This window comes from Cucurbita maxima, unplaced genomic scaffold (assembly GCF_002738345.1).
Source record: "Cucurbita maxima cultivar Rimu unplaced genomic scaffold, Cmax_1.0 Cma_Scf00011, whole genome shotgun sequence".
NCBI lineage: Eukaryota > Viridiplantae > Streptophyta > Magnoliopsida > Cucurbitales > Cucurbitaceae > Cucurbita > Cucurbita maxima.
This window is the reverse complement of record NW_019272027.1, coordinates 352758-368271: the sequence shown is the minus strand read 5'-3', so window position 1 is coordinate 368271 and position 15514 is coordinate 352758. Positions and strand designations below refer to the sequence as shown.

Here is a 15514-nt window from a genome sequence, read left to right as displayed (position 1 = left end):
AAAAAAAAAAAAAAAAAAAAAAAAAAAATAGTTTATCAGATCCAATATTGGGCTGTGATATTCAAAGATAACTTCAGTTTCAATTCTAAAAACATAAGAACTCATCCAAACATCTATTTTCATCAATAATTTCAACTTGAGATTCTAAATCTTTCTTCCTATTATCATTTGGACCATTCCATAATCTAAGTCAATCGAGTACATTAAGAGAAAAAAGAAAGTACCCTTAGAGAACACAGGGCTCTGGCCGCTTAGTTGCTCGAGCACCTAATCAAAGTAAATCATTAATGGCGGAAACAAAAAAGAAGCAGCTAAATGAACAAGAACAATGTACACATTAAAGTAGAACCTTGGCAGCTCTTGTAAGCCGATCTCCGCTCTCACCGACTGAGATATTGAGAACGAGCTTCTGCACCTTAATATCCCTCATGGTGTTCGATAACTTCCTCTCCGAAGCCTGCGCCATGTTAACAGAAGTAAATGATTAAGTCGCATGAAGGAAACAAGATTATAGGAGCTTTTTAAGAATCTACAGCTAGAAAACAGAAAGAATCTAGAGAAAATTACCATTGAAATGTTCTGGCGGGTGGCTACGCGGCTGCGGCTTGTGTGTTGCTGGTGGTGCTACTGCTGCTCGATCCCAGGGAAAGATGAAGAAACCCTAATATTGTTTGAAGTAGCCGAAGCTAGGGTTTCTGATTCGCCTAGGTTATGGGCTTTAGTTTTGGGCCTATGAAATTGCTATCATATGGGCCCTACAATTGAGGCCCAATATTTTTTATAGAATAATTTAGTTTTTTTTTTTTAAATTTTAATTTCTAGTTGTTAAATAGTTTTCAAAAGTCTCTAACCCTTATAGAATAGCTTATAAAGGATCATTAGCTAATTTAATTGGTGAGTCATTTCTCTCTCTTTTTTAATTTTCCCTATGATCGAGAAACTTTACTCGTTTAGGTCGGAAAGGTTTATTGTGATGTCCCACATTGGTCGGGAGGAGAATGAAACACTATTTATAAGTGTGTGGAACATTTCCCTAGTAGACACGTTTTAAAGCGTTAAAAAAAATTCAAAGAGGACAACATCTGCTAGCAGTAGATTTGGGTTGTTACATTTAACAACAACTAAACAAATGGGTTGATTGCAACCAGGCCCAAAGTTATTCATAGTCTCGAACACTCTAAAACTTAAGTTATAATTTAATTATGAGTTGATGTAGAGGTGAGCTACAATAGTGTTGCATACCATTGAGAACAAACAGTCTCAATCCTTTATCGATAGCAATTTCCCTATCACTACTTATGACACTCAAAGGGCTTAACGCGTACAGTCTTATCCTATCTAAGTTCGAGTTTACCCTTGTACTTCAAACAGTCATCCGTAGATGAACGTCATAGCAGTCTCGCTCTCAATTATATTGCTTAAAGCGAATCGACGAGACAAAGTGAAAGAACAGAGAGAGACTTGATAAAGATGAGTGAGTACGTGCAAAAAGTCAGAGGCACGAGCCTTTGTACCTAGCGGGCAACGAATTCTACACTAATGTTGTCTATGCATTCAGGTCGAGCATGTGGACAAGCTTATACCTGATTGGCACGTACAATAACAGATTACGTTATTCCCAAGAAAATTAGATTATTCTAACCTAAAATAATATTAATATAATGTCAAAATAAAAAAAGCATAATTTATAAATAGTAACTTGATTGGTTGGTATATTCAAACCGCTGAATGTGAAAATGTGTATAATAAAACAAATAAAATAAAATAAAGATAAGAATTGGTCAGCTTATTTATTTGAAGGAATTAAATTAACTTATCTCCGCCATTTTTTTTAGTTACTTTTGGATAGTAAATATCCATTCAATCTGCTGTAATTAATTAATAATTGTTTAATTAAATATTACCAATAATTGATGATCATTGAAGAAGCCGCGAAAGAAGAAGTCGGACAGATAATGGTTTTATTTAATAATATATTAAACAAAAATAATATAATTCTTATTAAATTAAAAACCCGTTTCCCATGCTTACGTTGGACGGGAATCTTTGGTTTATCCGACGTCGTTTCGATAGAATATCATAAATAGAAAAGGAAAAATTGGAAAGCAATAAAATTACTCACCATTCAAAGTTGAATTACTTAAAGAATCTGTGTGTTTACCTGGATTGGCAAAGAATGGCTACCGGGAATGGAAATAAATAGCGCAAATAATTATTATTGGTAACAATATTTGATTCTTTTAACCGGGAATAAAAATCTGGCTATCCTTCAATTGTCCACAACCTCAAAATTGTAGGAACGTTGCCATAAAGACTTAAAAAATTTGTTTTGGATATAAAAATGGGTCGGGCAAAGAAGAAAGGACTATGACAATTATTTTCGATTTTCGATTGAATAATATGTTTAGAGATATATTCGGGCGTGGTGGAGAGATCTTCATCCCAATCACTTATTTCATTCTTTATATCTGCGAAATTGTTGTTTATTATTTTTTAAAAATGAGTTATTTTAAAAATTCAAATTTTAATTTCAAAATTAACTAATTTATTATATATATTGAAAATATTTTATATTAAGCGGGGACGGAGACGGAAACGGCAATATAATTCCATCCCCTATCACATTTCATTTTCGGTCAAAATGGAGAATCTCCTCCGAAGGTAAAATGAATATTTCTAAATTTATTATCTAGTTCAACACATCACTGTAGAAGCGATTAACAAATTGAGGACATATTGAAATAGCTGACTGTCACGTATTGAATTCGTTAGTGACATTTAATGATACAAATTATTTATAAAGTTGTATTTCTCTAAGGATAAAATCCTAATTTTATTTAAAATACAACTAAATTTACCATTTAATCCTTAAGATTTTATGTAATTATGATGGTAAGTACATTAATTTAAAGTCAATAATATAAATGAATTTGTTTTAAATTATTAATTATTCATAATTATTAACAAAATGAGTATTTCTACTAAATTATTCACTTGAAATTTGATATATTACAGTTAATTAATTGTTAGTTGTATACAAATTAATGGAATATTAAATTGAATAAATTTATTAAAAGTCAACACGTGCCAAGATTCCTGTGTCATTGGGCAACCGTTCAAACGTAGTTTTGCAGACGTTTGAGGAAATTTGTGGAAGTTAATCACCACCGTTGATCTCTCTTCTAATTTTCCCATTACCCCAACACTTGCGCCCTCTTGAATAATCCACAATATCAATTTCAAACTTTTAATCGTAAATCAATACATTTTAAAAACATTAACACAAAAAAAAAAAAAAAAAAACGTTTTTTAATATATACTAAGTTCTTAATATTATGTGTATTAAATTTAAACTATACTTTTATTTAGTCATCGAGTAATTATTGTCGATATTGCATTTAAATTTTTTATTAAACTAATAAACATATAAAATAAAATAAACTTAATATCCTTAAATTTAACATAATTTTTTTTTTTATTATTATACTTCTAGAAATTGAAAACGTTCTTTTTAAGAGAGATTTTTTAAATATATTAGACTAGAAATGTCGAATAAAGCTATTTCCTATTAATTAAATCATACAAATTTAATTATTTAAATAAATAATCTAAAAACAACATTAACATTATTTAAAACTCTGTCACGGTGTGATTAACCAAAACCCTCTGCTTTGTTTAGGATTATAATTCAATAATTAATCCATCTAAATAATTCCACAAAGACTCTACACTGCACCCGACCGTACCCGAGCTAAACCCTCCCCCTTAAGCATTATAATTTACTTCGTATTTGCTTGCACGACCTTAATAAACAAACATAGTTTGCCAATCTGTCACCATGACCATTCTTTGTATTAAACCTCATCTAAATCTCTCACTCCTTCCCTCTCCCAATCTCTCCGCCCAAATCCCATTTCCTTTTTCTCTCTTTAATCTCACCCGTACGATTGATCGTTATCACAAAATTTCCGGCAACCGGCGTTCAAGTTTTCATCGCCGTTCCGCCCATGGACCGCCGTGTTCGCACTAACCCATTTCTCTCCGAGCAAGAAGATCCTGGAGCCATGTCGGACGACGGCCTGCCGGGATCCCCCACCGACGGCAATGGCTCCAGAAAAAGGTTAGTTTTTTATCAATTTAATTTACTTTAAATTAATATTTTTTAAAATTTTAATTTAATTTATGGATTTTGTTTTTTATTTTACAGTAGAAGGGGAGGGCAGAAAAGAGTGGTGTCCGTACCGATCGGTGACATGGAGGGATCTAAGAGCAAAGGGGAAGCATATCCACCGTCGGATTCATGGGCTTGGAGGAAATACGGCCAAAAGCCAATCAAAGGCTCTCCTTATCCCAGGTATTATACAAAATTAAGGGCATTTTTTTCGTAATTATTGGTTTGATTTCTATTAATTTTGCTCTAATTGAAAGAGGAATTGACTTAATTTTGATGCATTTATAATTAATTTCAGCTAATTTAATCGAAAATTCGAAGAAATGTTTAAAAAATTCAACTTTCATGTTAGCCGCCGTGCCGCCGCCACCACCGGCCGGCAGTTTTTTAACCAATAAGAAATATCTAACCACCGGCAACGGTCGCATCTGGATTGAGATTGGCGCATTTTAGCACAAAGGCGGCTTTTGCTAATATCGCCGCTTTGTTTTATTATTATTATCTGTTGTAGTTGGGAATTGGGATCATACCCATTATCCAATCGCTCTCATAAAGCGTGTACAACACGCACTTTATTTTCCCCCTTTTTCTTTTACCTAATTATTGCCCTATTTTGTTTCCTTCTTTTGCCTAATAATTGCACATTTTTTTAAAACTATTACTAAAATTACATAATTTTTAAAACCGTTTTTAAATTTTAATTTGTTTTTAATTAATTGAATCACGACATTATTTGAAGATGCCTTTCACATTGATGTCATACCAGTGAGTGACGACTATACGAAAAGTCTTTAAAATAAAATATTATTTATTAATCAAATCTACCTTATCCCAAAAATTTATTATAACACATAAATTAGGTAATATTATCTTAAAATGGGATGAATTAATTGATACTTAAAAAAAAAATACTAATTATTAATTATTGAATTTTTAATGTAATTTTTGCGTTATTCTATTGAGATTTGTTTGGTGATTGGCTCATGGGTTTACCTTCTTTCCCGTTAACTGAACGGACACTTTTACTTTTGGATATATCTGTATTAATAATTAATCCCACGTTTTTTTAAATTATTATTTACATAAATTTATTATATATATATATATATGTTAGGGGATATTACCGATGTAGTAGCTCCAAAGGCTGCCCGGCCAGAAAGCAAGTAGAAAGAAGCCGTGTGGACCCCACCAAGCTTGTTATTACCTACTCTTTCGACCACAACCACCAGCTCCCGGCGACCAAATCTCACCATCACCAACACCACAATTCCTCGCCACCCTCCGCCGCCATCGCTGAGGACTCGTCACCGGGGAGCGCAACCACGTCGCCCTCCAATTCCGACCACACCAACGCCACCCCCGCGTCGCCAGCGGTGGTTTTCGCGAGTCAGCCGGAACTGGAACTCGGTGGCGACTCGCTGATGATAAAACCGTGCATCGGCGATTTTGGATGGTTGGCTGACGTGGCGTACGATAGAATCCTGGAGGGCCCGATTTATGGGGGAGGCGACATGTTCGACGACGCCGATGTAATGGTTTTGTCTGCAAGAGGAAATGACGAGGACGAGTCGTTATTTGCGGATCTTGGGGAATTACCTGAATGCTCTGTGGTTTTCGGCCGGCGGCGAGCGGTCCAACCCGACGGACCGAACCGGACATGTGGCAGGGTTTTAGATTGCTAGCGGTTTTTTTTAAGGATTTGGTTGGTTTGTGTTACAGGAACATGACCGTAACACTTTTCTTTCGCTTTTTTCTAGCTGGACTTTCCAATTGCCAATTGGCGATCGCTTTGGACACTTCACAAAGAAAGAAAAAAGAGGGGGAGAGGATTTTTCTACATAATTATTATTATTTTTTTCTTTCTAATTTAGTTTTAAATTGGGATCGGTGGGTTTCTTCTGTTGTACAGTGAAAGTTAGTCAAGAATATTGAGAAAATAATGAAATTCTGTTTCCTTTTGAAATAAATCTCCTCGTCTTTAATATATATACATCCAGTTCTGCACATAGTTTGAGTTCGAGTTCATCGAGGTCGTGACTTCTTTCTAATTGTAAAGGATATTGTAAAGGATATTAGGATAGATTCCGAGTTGCTGGCAATGACTTGGCAAAGGGAATCTATGGTCCCAACACGATCATCAATGGTGAACAAAAATTAGGGATTGGATGCAGGCAAGGATCGGTGGGATGCCGTGGCTTTAAGAGAGGGGCGTAGTCCCCGTCTTATACTGTAGAAGTAAGCTCACCCGCATAAAAGGGCAAGAAGTAAGGGGACACGTCAAGGCACTTTTTAGTCCCCCTCTACCCGCCCAACATATATTCATATATTGTAAGGGTGTGGAAACCTTCCCCCTATCAGACGCGTTTTAAGGCCTTGAGGTGAAGCCTGAAAGGGAAAGCCCAAAGAGGACAATATCTACTGGCGGTGGATACGGGTCGTTACTAATGGTATTAGAGCCAAACATCGGACGACGTGCAAGCCTTCTCGCTGTTCCCCGAAGGGGGTAGACTCAAGGCGGTAGTAAGGACGCCGAGCCCCAAACGGGGGTGGATTTGGGGGCGGTCCCACATCGATTGGAGGAAGGAAAGAATCCAACGAAGACGCTAGGTCCTGAAGGGGGGAGGGGTGGATTGTGATGCCCCACATTGGTTGAAGATGAGAACAAACCACCATTTATAAGGATGTGAAAACCTTCCCTTACTAGACGCGTTTAAAACTTTGAGGAGAAGCCCGAAAGGGAAATTCCAAATAGAACAATATCTGCTAGTGGTGGATCTGGGCCATTACATATATATGGTGGCGTGTAAATGTTTGAAGCTTTTAACTTAGCTGGAGCAACATCCAATCCTCTTCAGAACCGACGAGTCGTCCTTGACATCTATTGTTTGGCCTTTCGATGGAAGGGTTGAACCGCTTGCGCTGTCGCCTGCCTCGACTGATCTCTTGCACACGATGCGATATATTTGAGAGAGCACCTCCGTGAAAGCACTCTCGACGTTCGTTGCATCCAGTGCAGAGGTCTCCATGAAGTACAAAGACTCCATCTCAGAAAATGATTTTCCATCTTCTGTTGGAACGAGAACGAGGTGTCGTAAATCGCATTTGTTGCCAATGAGCATCACTACCATGTTTGGGTCTGTGTGATTCCTCAATTCCTTTAACCATCTTGCAGCATTCTCGAATGTTGGTCGTCGGGTGACATCGTACACAAGCAAAGCACCTACGGCTCCTCGGTAGTAAGCACTAGTTATCGCTCGGTACCTACACGGAAAGAGCTGATCTGAATTGCCAATAAAATAGCTGCGAGAGTAAGCTGATATCATAATTTCCTCATTAACATCTAAAGCAGCACCAACATCTCAACTTCCATATGGATGTGTATAAATCTTACAAATTTAAACCATGAACTTGGCCAGTTGATACAAATAGAGAACATTTCTATATTTCTATTCATATGCATACAACAAACAAAATGGGCGACAACATCCAGAAGCGTACGTTTTTCTAATCAAACCCGCCTCCCCCACACCCACCAACCCATTGGATTTGGATTAATGTTTCGTTCTCCTCTCCAACCGATGTAGGATCTTACAATTCACCCCCTTCGGGGCCCAACGTCCTTGTTGACACTCGTTCCTCCCTCCAATCGATGTGGGATCTCACAATATACCCCCCTTCGGGGCTCAACGTCCTTTTTGGCACTCGTTCCTCTCTCCAATCAATGTGGGATCTCACAATCCACCCCCTTCTGAGCCCAGCGTCTGGCTTTGATACCATTTGTAATGACCCAAGCCCACCGCTAGCAGATCTTGTCCTCTTTGGGCTTTCCCTTTCGGGCTTCTCCTTAAAATTTCTAAAACGCATTTGCTAGGGAAAGGTTCAACACCCTTACAAAGAATGTTTCGTTCTTCTCTCCAACCGATGTAGGATCTCACAATCCACCTCCCTTCGGGGCCCAACATCCTTGTTGGCACTCGTTCTTCTCTCCAATCGATGTGGGATCTCACAATCCACTCCCTTTTGGCCCAGTGTCCTCGCTGGTACACCGCCCAGTGTTTTGGCTCTGATACAATTTGTAATGACCCAAGCCCACTGCTAGCAGATATTGTTCTCTTTCGGCTTTCCCTTTTGGGCTTTCCCTTTCGGGTTTCCACTTAAGGTTTCTAAAACGCATTTGCTAGGGAAATGTTTCAACACCCTTACAAAGAATGTTTCGTTCTCCTCTCCAACCGATGTGGGATTTCACAATTCACCCCGTCGGGGCACAACGTCCTAGTTGGCACTCATTCCTCTCTTATGGCACCTAAGAAGGCACAAATACAGAAACTATTGGATGCCAGCTTCTGCATATATTTCAATATTTGGTCTCTGTTTCCAATCACAGTCAAGCTTCAGCAGCAGTGGGATTCAGTAAAGACAAGCCGTGAAGTTTGAATTGGGCTACAATTCTAAGAGCACACACTAAATCATTGTATGTATTTTGACCCATAACTAAAGAATGGATGTTGAACAGATGAGGTTCTTTCGCAGGGAGACAAGAAAAGTGTAGTCTGCAGCATCTTCATTCGATCCGACAGTTATGACCTTCGAGTACCAATCTAAACGGAAATAAAAGAATTCCCTATTGCTCGAAAGTTTATCTAATGGCCCAAGACCACCGCAAGCAAATATTATCCTATTTGGATGACTTTCCCTTCTGGACTTCCCCTCAAAGTTTTAAAACGCATCTACTAGAGAGAAGTTTCCACCCCCTTATAAAGAATGTTTTGTTCCCCTTTCCAACCGATGCGGGGTCTCACAATCCACCTCCCTTGGGTGCAACCATCCTCACTGGCACACCGCCCGGTGTCTGGCTCTAATACCATTTGTAATAGCCCAAACCCACAGCTAATAGAGATTATCCGCTTTGGCCCGTTACATACTAGAGAGAGGTTTCCACACCCTTATAAGGAATGTTTTATTCCCCTTTCCAACCGATGTGAGACCTCACAGAAAGTCTCCCAAATTTCCATGTAAGGATGCACATTTAGGGTGTCCCCAAGATATGTTTTCAGATACCGCTATATAATTACAATCCATCTTTGCTCAATGAATACAAAACACCCTGTACGTTGAGGAGCAAAAGGAGGAATTTGTCCAAGGAGGAGCTCGTGACTGATTAGCTAGTTGGTGAGGCAATATTTACCCCAAGTTCTTCCAATGAACAAGCAAAAAAAAAAAAGTTGAACCAGTTTCTAACAAAACCCTAAACACAATGATTCCCAATAGAAATTTCATTCTTCAACAGCAATTAGAAAGTTCATTGAAAAAATAAACTAAACATTTTAAACCACCAGATTTCCAAGTATAATTTTCAATCAGTGCTACTTGGTTGAACGCATTCTAACTTTATCAGAATCAAAGCAACACCCTCGCCCTTTCTTCAAACACAAATTAAAGGCAAAAGGCTGTGTAAAGAGAATCATCCAACAAATTTCAAGTAACTGTAATGATATCTGACATAATTCTTGACCAGCAGAGAAGCGATTGATTAGAAACAAAGGAACCATGCAACTATAATCGGAATTTCAAGAGATATCAAAATTATAGATGAACAACGAAGAATCAAACCTTTCTTGTCCAGCAGTATCCCAAATCTGAGCCTTGATTACCTTCCCATCGATCTCCAAATTCTTGGTAGCAAACTCAACCCCAATCGTCGACTTCGATTCTAAATTAAATTGGTTCTTCGTAAACCTCGAGAGCAGGTTTGATTTTCCCACCCCTGAATCACCAATCAAAACCAGCTTAAACAGATAATCATATTCATCCTGACCTTTATAACCCGCCATAATACTCTTCGTCTAAGTCGAAGAAAAATCAGAATTCCCAGAAGAAGAAAAGCTAAAAGTAAGCGGGTGCGTATATATATATATCAATGTATATATACAAAAAAAAAAAAAAAAAAAAAAAAAAAAAAAAAAAAAAAAAAAAANTATAAAAAAAAAAAAAAAAAAAAAAAAAGAGTAAACTAATATCTTCGTCTTAGTGGAGGCCTTTGCTCCGGAGCTATGGAAAAGTAAAGGGTCATAGGCATAGAACAGTGAATTTGAATTTTGTACTGTACATCAAGAACAAGCAAGAAAGTACGAATTTCAACCAGATTTTGTTTCTCGATTTGAAATTTCACGATGGTTGATTAATTTTGACTCGCTTTGAAGTGTGGAAAGTGGCTTAGCGTGCAGCTAAGCATTCCCACATCGGAAAGGAGCTGAAGCAAAGCTGTGGTGGGCTGCAATAAAAAGGGAGAAAATTTCGTGTAATTCGCATCTTTGCGCTTGGGGCAATGACGCAGCTAGTGAGGTTCTAACCGAGGCGCGTCAATTGCTGGTTGAAAACTATTTCCAAACCCCCTCTTAGGCCTGGGTTTGGCCCAGGCCTTCGAGAATTTCTGGAAGGGCTCCCTTCGGGGTAAAGCCCTACAATTTTTAGGCCCAAATATTCTGTTCTTCTCACTAGCCTTATTGGGCCCGGTTTATTCTGCAAGGCCCAATGAAGGAGATGAGTTAATTATAGTGGGACTGTCCGTTTAAAATATACTTATTTTTGCATAGGTAAATTCTATTTTTAATATAGTTTTCATTAATATATATATATTAAACATATTTGAACTCATCTCCTTCCTTTTTTAAACTCTCTCCTTAAAATTATTAATTTATTTTTGGTAATTTCTCTCTCCCTATGTATATATTTATTTGAAATAAATTTTTGAATACATAATTTCTATTTTTAATATTCTATTAAACATAATTTTTAATTAAACATAATTTTTAAATTATACGGGTGATATTTAGAGTTAAATAGGTTATTCCCAGGTCTAAAGAAAAATCTCTTAGGGAACCGGTCACCATTTGGCTAACCCTGCACGTTATCAATGGTTTGGAGAAATTTTTTTTAGAGGACTCAATTTTACTGGTAATCGTCGGTCAGTGGTCTCAGGTCTCGTTTAATGAACTTTAGAGGACCCAATTCTAAGTCACCGTGGCTAGTTTTAGAAAAATGTCACCGTTGAGATAACTTTTTTTTACGTACAAATAATTTTACTCCCTACTTTGGAATATAAATTAAAAGGGAACTATGCCAGCTTCTGCTGATTCAGACTCCAGCTGGCTGAATCTTATCCAATTCCAATTTCTTTAATGGATGCGATAATTTAACGTTATTGGCTGTGAATGCCCACCGTGTACGTGCTGCTGGCTCTCATTGGTCAGTTTTATCACCCCATGGTAAACTTATCAAACCTCCTTGCTAGTTTCTTTATTTAAGTATACATTTTTGGTTTTATGCCAAATGAAATTTTAAATTCTTTCGTTTAAATAATTCATACATTAATTTTTTTAGAAACTTCAATTTTGAAAGCTATTGAATTTATAGTATCGAAAGTTATCAAATAAACAGAACTCAATTTGTAATTTATTTTGATTTTGATTTATTTATTTTTGAAGTTTGCATTCAGTAGGAAAAGATTTATATTGCGTCGTGATCCAACGAACGCCACATTTTGCTCCTGTATCATACTACATTATAAGACGTTTGAGAAGGTCCGGAGTAATATTTAAGCCTTTCGCAATCCATTTTCACCAAAAGAAAGGATTGAAATTATCGTTTAGCTTAGAGGGAGGTCAGCTTCAAATTTTGGAATGTAAACCAATTATTGCGTTCGGAAGTGATACGAATTTTGCAGCATTTTTCGTTTTCAGGATTTGGTTCATTGTTCTTCTTGTTGTTGTTGCCGCCGTTCGGGATCTGGTCGATGCTCAGATATATCGGGTACGCGTCGAAATTCATTGGTTTAGATTTATATATTTGATCTTTCTTTCAATGCTGTACTGTGTCGCTTTCGATTAAAGAACGGATCTAATTTCGTAATTCTGGGAACGGAGAGCATTGGTTGCTGTTGGATTCTGCTTGGTTGAAAGAGAATCTTTGAGGTTTTGGACTAGGTAGGATTAGAATAACGGGAAAGATTAATGTACATTGGATTGGAATCCGTTTTTTTCTGTTAAATTTTGTTTATTAATTACTTGATTGGGCGATAATCTTCTAGTTTATTAATATGTTCTTGTTTGTAACTTCATCGCGTTTCCGAACGTTAGGGTTTTGATTGTTTTGTTTCGTATTACGGAATTGTTAGGCGCTGCGCTTGTTAGTTTGTTCATCTAGCGGATAAACATGATTTCGAGATCGTACACAAATCTTTTAGATTTGGCGTCTGGAAATTTTCCAGCAATGGAAGTGAAACGGAAGCGGTTTCCACGGATCATGACAGTTCCAGGCGATGTAGGCGAGCTTGACGACGATCAGGCTTACAGCGTGACATCCGAAAATCCATCATCAATTTCCTCAGATCGGATGATAATTGTAGCAAACCAGCTTCCATTAAGAGCAAAACGAAGGGAAAATGACAATTCCTGGAGTTTCAATTGGAACGAAGATTCATTGCTTTTGCAGCTTAAAAGTGGTTTGCCAGAGGATATGGAGATTCTTTATGTTGGTTCTTTGAAAGTGGATATCCAACCAGACGAACAGGATGAGGTCTCCCAGGTTTTGTTGGAGAAATTTAAGTGTATTCCTACGTTTTTGCCTCCTCATGTTTTGGAAAAGTTTTATGATGGGTTCTGCAAGAGGCATTTGTGGCCTCTTTTTCATTATATGTTGCCATATTCTGCTGATCAGAAGGGTCGATTCGATCGCTCCATGTGGGAAGCTTATGTATCAGCAAATAAGCTGTTCTTCCAGAAAGTGGTTGAGGTGATCAACCCAGATGATGACTATATTTGGATCCATGACTACCATTTGATGGTAATGCCCACGTTCTTGAGGAGGCGTTTTAACAGAGTTAAGATGGGATTTTTCCTTCACAGTCCATTTCCTTCATCTGAGATATACCGTACGCTTCCTGTTAGAGAAGAGATTCTCAAGGCATTACTTAACTCTGATATCATTGGATTTCACACTTTCGATTACGCTCGTCATTTCCTTTCGTGTTGCAGCCGAATGTTGGGTTTAGAGTATCAGTCGAAGAGGGGCTATCTTGGATTGGAATACTATGGGAGGACGATCGGGATAAAGATAATGCCTGTCGGTATTCATATGACTCGGATCGAGTCAGTGATGAGACTGGCAGACAAGGAATTTAAGACTAGGGAACTCACACAACAATTTGCAGGGAAGACGGTGTTGCTAGGTGTCGATGATATGGACATTTTCAAAGGAATCAACCTGAAATTGTTAGCTATGGAACAGGTGCTTGAGCAACATCCAAAGTGGCAGGGGAAGGCCGTACTGGTCCAAATTGTAAATCCTGCCAGAGGCAAGGGAAGGGATTTGGAAGAAATAGAAGATGAAATAAAAGAAAGTTGCAGAAGGATTAACAAGGAATATGGGGATTCTGGCTATGAGCCGATAGTACTTCTCGATAGGCATGTGCCAATTACCGAAAGGGTTGCTTATTATAGCATTGCGGAGTGCGTAGTTGTCACTGCTGTTCGAGATGGGATGAACTTAACTCCGTATGAGTACGTTGTCTGCAGACAGGGGATATCCTCCCAAGAAAGTTCAAACTTCCATGGACCGAAAAAGAGCATGCTCGTCATATCTGAGTTTATTGGATGTTCTCCATCACTAAGTGGAGCATTTCGTATCAACCCGTGGAATGTCGAAAGGACAGCAGAGGCTTTGAATGAAGCAATCTCAATGGCTGATACAGAGAAGCAGTTGCGACATGAGAAGCATTACCGTTATGTTGCTACTCACGATGTTGCTTATTGGTCTCGTAGTTTCTTGCAAGATATGGAGAGAACTTGCTCAGATCATTTCAGGAGACGATGTTGGGGAATCGGTTTTAGTTTCGGTTTCAGGGTTGTAGCTCTTGATCCCAATTTCAGAAAACTTTCAGTAGATACCATTTTATCAGCTTACAGTAAGGCCGAAAGTCGGGCCATTCTTTTGGACTACGATGGCACCGTGATGCCTCAAAACTCCATAAATAAGTCACCGAGTCAGCAGGTTATCTCTATCCTTAACACGCTTTGTGCAGATTCAAAAAATGTAGTCTTCATTGTGAGTGGACGTGGGAGGGACAGCTTAAGCAAGTGGTTTCGCCCTTGCAAGAAGCTTGGAATTGCTGCAGAACATGGATATCTTTTGAGGTTCGCTTCTTTGATCTCTCTCATGTTGTTCTATGAGAATTATCTGAACCATAAGTTCTTTGTTTCATATCAACTCACTGTATGGATTTGTATAAAGGGTAACAATGGTTGAGAAATTTTGACCTCTGAATACTACACTGGAACTCGTCTCGCCATAATCGAGGCTAGTTTATAAGATATGCTGAACCATGGCCGCAAAGTTTTTGTTTTTTGGTCGTATTCACCTAAACTCGTTTCTTTTATTCTAATTCTATTATCAAATCTGTTCGAAACGAGCAGGCAGTCACAGGACGAGGAGTGGAAGATCTGCGGCCAAAGTTCTGATTTCGGGTGGATGCAGATTGCTGAACCTGTTATGAACTTATATACGGAGGCTACAGATGGTTCATCTATTGAACGAAAGGAAAGTGCCTTGGTCTGGCAGTATAGAGATGCAGATCCTGGTTTTGGATCTTCCCAGGCTAAGGAGATGTTGGATCATTTAGAGAGTGTTTTGGCAAACGAACCCGTTGCAGTCAAAAGCGGTCAATTCATCGTCGAAGTGAAACCACAGGCGTGTTATTGTTCATTTATGAATTATAATCTTGATAGAGCTCGAATTTGATAACCGAACTCGTTTCTGATCTTATGTATTTGCTTCAGGGGGTTACCAAAGGCTTAGTAGCTGAAAAGATTTTTTCAACAATGGCTGAGGATGGAAAACTTGCCGACTTTGTGTTGTGTATTGGCGACGACAGATCCGATGAGGACATGTTTGAAATAATTGGTAATGCATTGTCCAGTAATATTCTTTCTTCTTCGACGTCGGTTTTTGCCTGCACTGTTGGACAGAAGCCGAGCAAAGCGAAATATTATTTAGACGACACAGCTGAAGTGATAAGCATGCTAGAATACCTCACCGAAGCTTCTTGCCCGTTGCCATCCTCCGACAATGAAGATGGTGAAAACGCTTCCTGAAAGTCGAAACAAAACCCGTGTCGCTGTTTCGGGACATGAAGATCGAAGATGATCTGAGTGGGAAATTTTGTACAAGAAGCTGGGTGATGAATTGATAACAACACTTATTTTATAACACTTATTTTATATCACCTTTCAGCTTTCATGTTAGTTAGTTTTTAACAAAAAAAAAAAAAAAAAATGAAGAAATCAACAA

At 38.1% G+C, this 15514-nt stretch overlaps 4 protein-coding genes and 1 non-coding gene across 7 annotated transcripts in view; 3 read left to right on the top strand and 2 right to left on the bottom strand.

Moving 5' to 3' along the window:
* The window catches only part of LOC111486166 (60S ribosomal protein L11-1-like), a 2486-nt gene extending 1815 nt beyond the window's left edge, over positions 1 to 671 (bottom strand). The window contains exons 1-3 of one of the 2 annotated variants that reach the window (XM_023133197.1): positions 568 to 671; positions 350 to 457; positions 225 to 267 (exon numbers count right to left, since the gene is read on the bottom strand). In XM_023133197.1, coding sequence (XP_022988965.1) covers positions 225 to 267; positions 350 to 457; positions 568 to 570 — 154 coding nt within the window. In that variant the 5' untranslated portion in view covers positions 571 to 671. Of the gene's footprint in view, positions 1 to 224; positions 268 to 349; positions 467 to 567 lie in introns of those variants that run through there. The other variant, XM_023133196.1, reaches the window with a different exon arrangement.
* A 2123-nt stretch (positions 672 to 2794) lies between these two features.
* On the bottom strand, positions 2795 to 10461 carry LOC111486147 (ras-related protein Rab11D). Its single transcript, XM_023133175.1, has 3 exons — positions 9782 to 10461; positions 6973 to 7432; positions 2795 to 2813 (listed from the first exon to the last, which is right to left on the bottom strand). The coding sequence occupies exons 1-2, from the start codon at positions 10000 to 10002 to the stop codon at positions 6997 to 6999; spliced, it is 657 nt and encodes a 218-aa protein (XP_022988943.1). The 5' UTR covers positions 10003 to 10461; the 3' UTR covers positions 2795 to 2813; positions 6973 to 6996.
* LOC111486107 (probable WRKY transcription factor 69) lies at positions 3806 to 6138 on the top strand. Of its 2 annotated transcripts, none has more exons than XM_023133118.1 (3): positions 3806 to 4120; positions 4208 to 4354; positions 5286 to 6138. In XM_023133118.1, exons 1-3 carry the CDS (start codon positions 4008 to 4010, stop codon positions 5851 to 5853), a joined length of 828 nt encoding a protein of 275 aa, XP_022988886.1. In that variant the 5' UTR covers positions 3806 to 4007; the 3' UTR covers positions 5854 to 6138. The 2 variants fall into 2 exon arrangements, with proteins under 2 accessions (XP_022988886.1, XP_022988888.1); XM_023133120.1 differs by having other exon boundaries at positions 3807 to 4120; positions 4211 to 4354.
* A 17-nt stretch (positions 10462 to 10478) lies between the features above and the next one.
* Positions 10479 to 10629, top strand: LOC111486774. The gene has a single exon (XR_002718954.1). It is a non-coding gene; the product is annotated as a U4 spliceosomal RNA (small nuclear RNA).
* Positions 10630 to 11658: 1029 nt separating this feature from the next.
* On the top strand, positions 11659 to 15481 carry LOC111486296 (probable alpha,alpha-trehalose-phosphate synthase [UDP-forming] 7). Its single transcript, XM_023133362.1, has 4 exons — positions 11659 to 11980; positions 12345 to 14361; positions 14641 to 14914; positions 15004 to 15481. The coding sequence occupies exons 2-4, from the start codon at positions 12383 to 12385 to the stop codon at positions 15316 to 15318; spliced, it is 2568 nt and encodes an 855-aa protein (XP_022989130.1). The 5' UTR covers positions 11659 to 11980; positions 12345 to 12382; the 3' UTR covers positions 15319 to 15481.
* Positions 15482 to 15514: the final 33 nt, after the last annotated feature.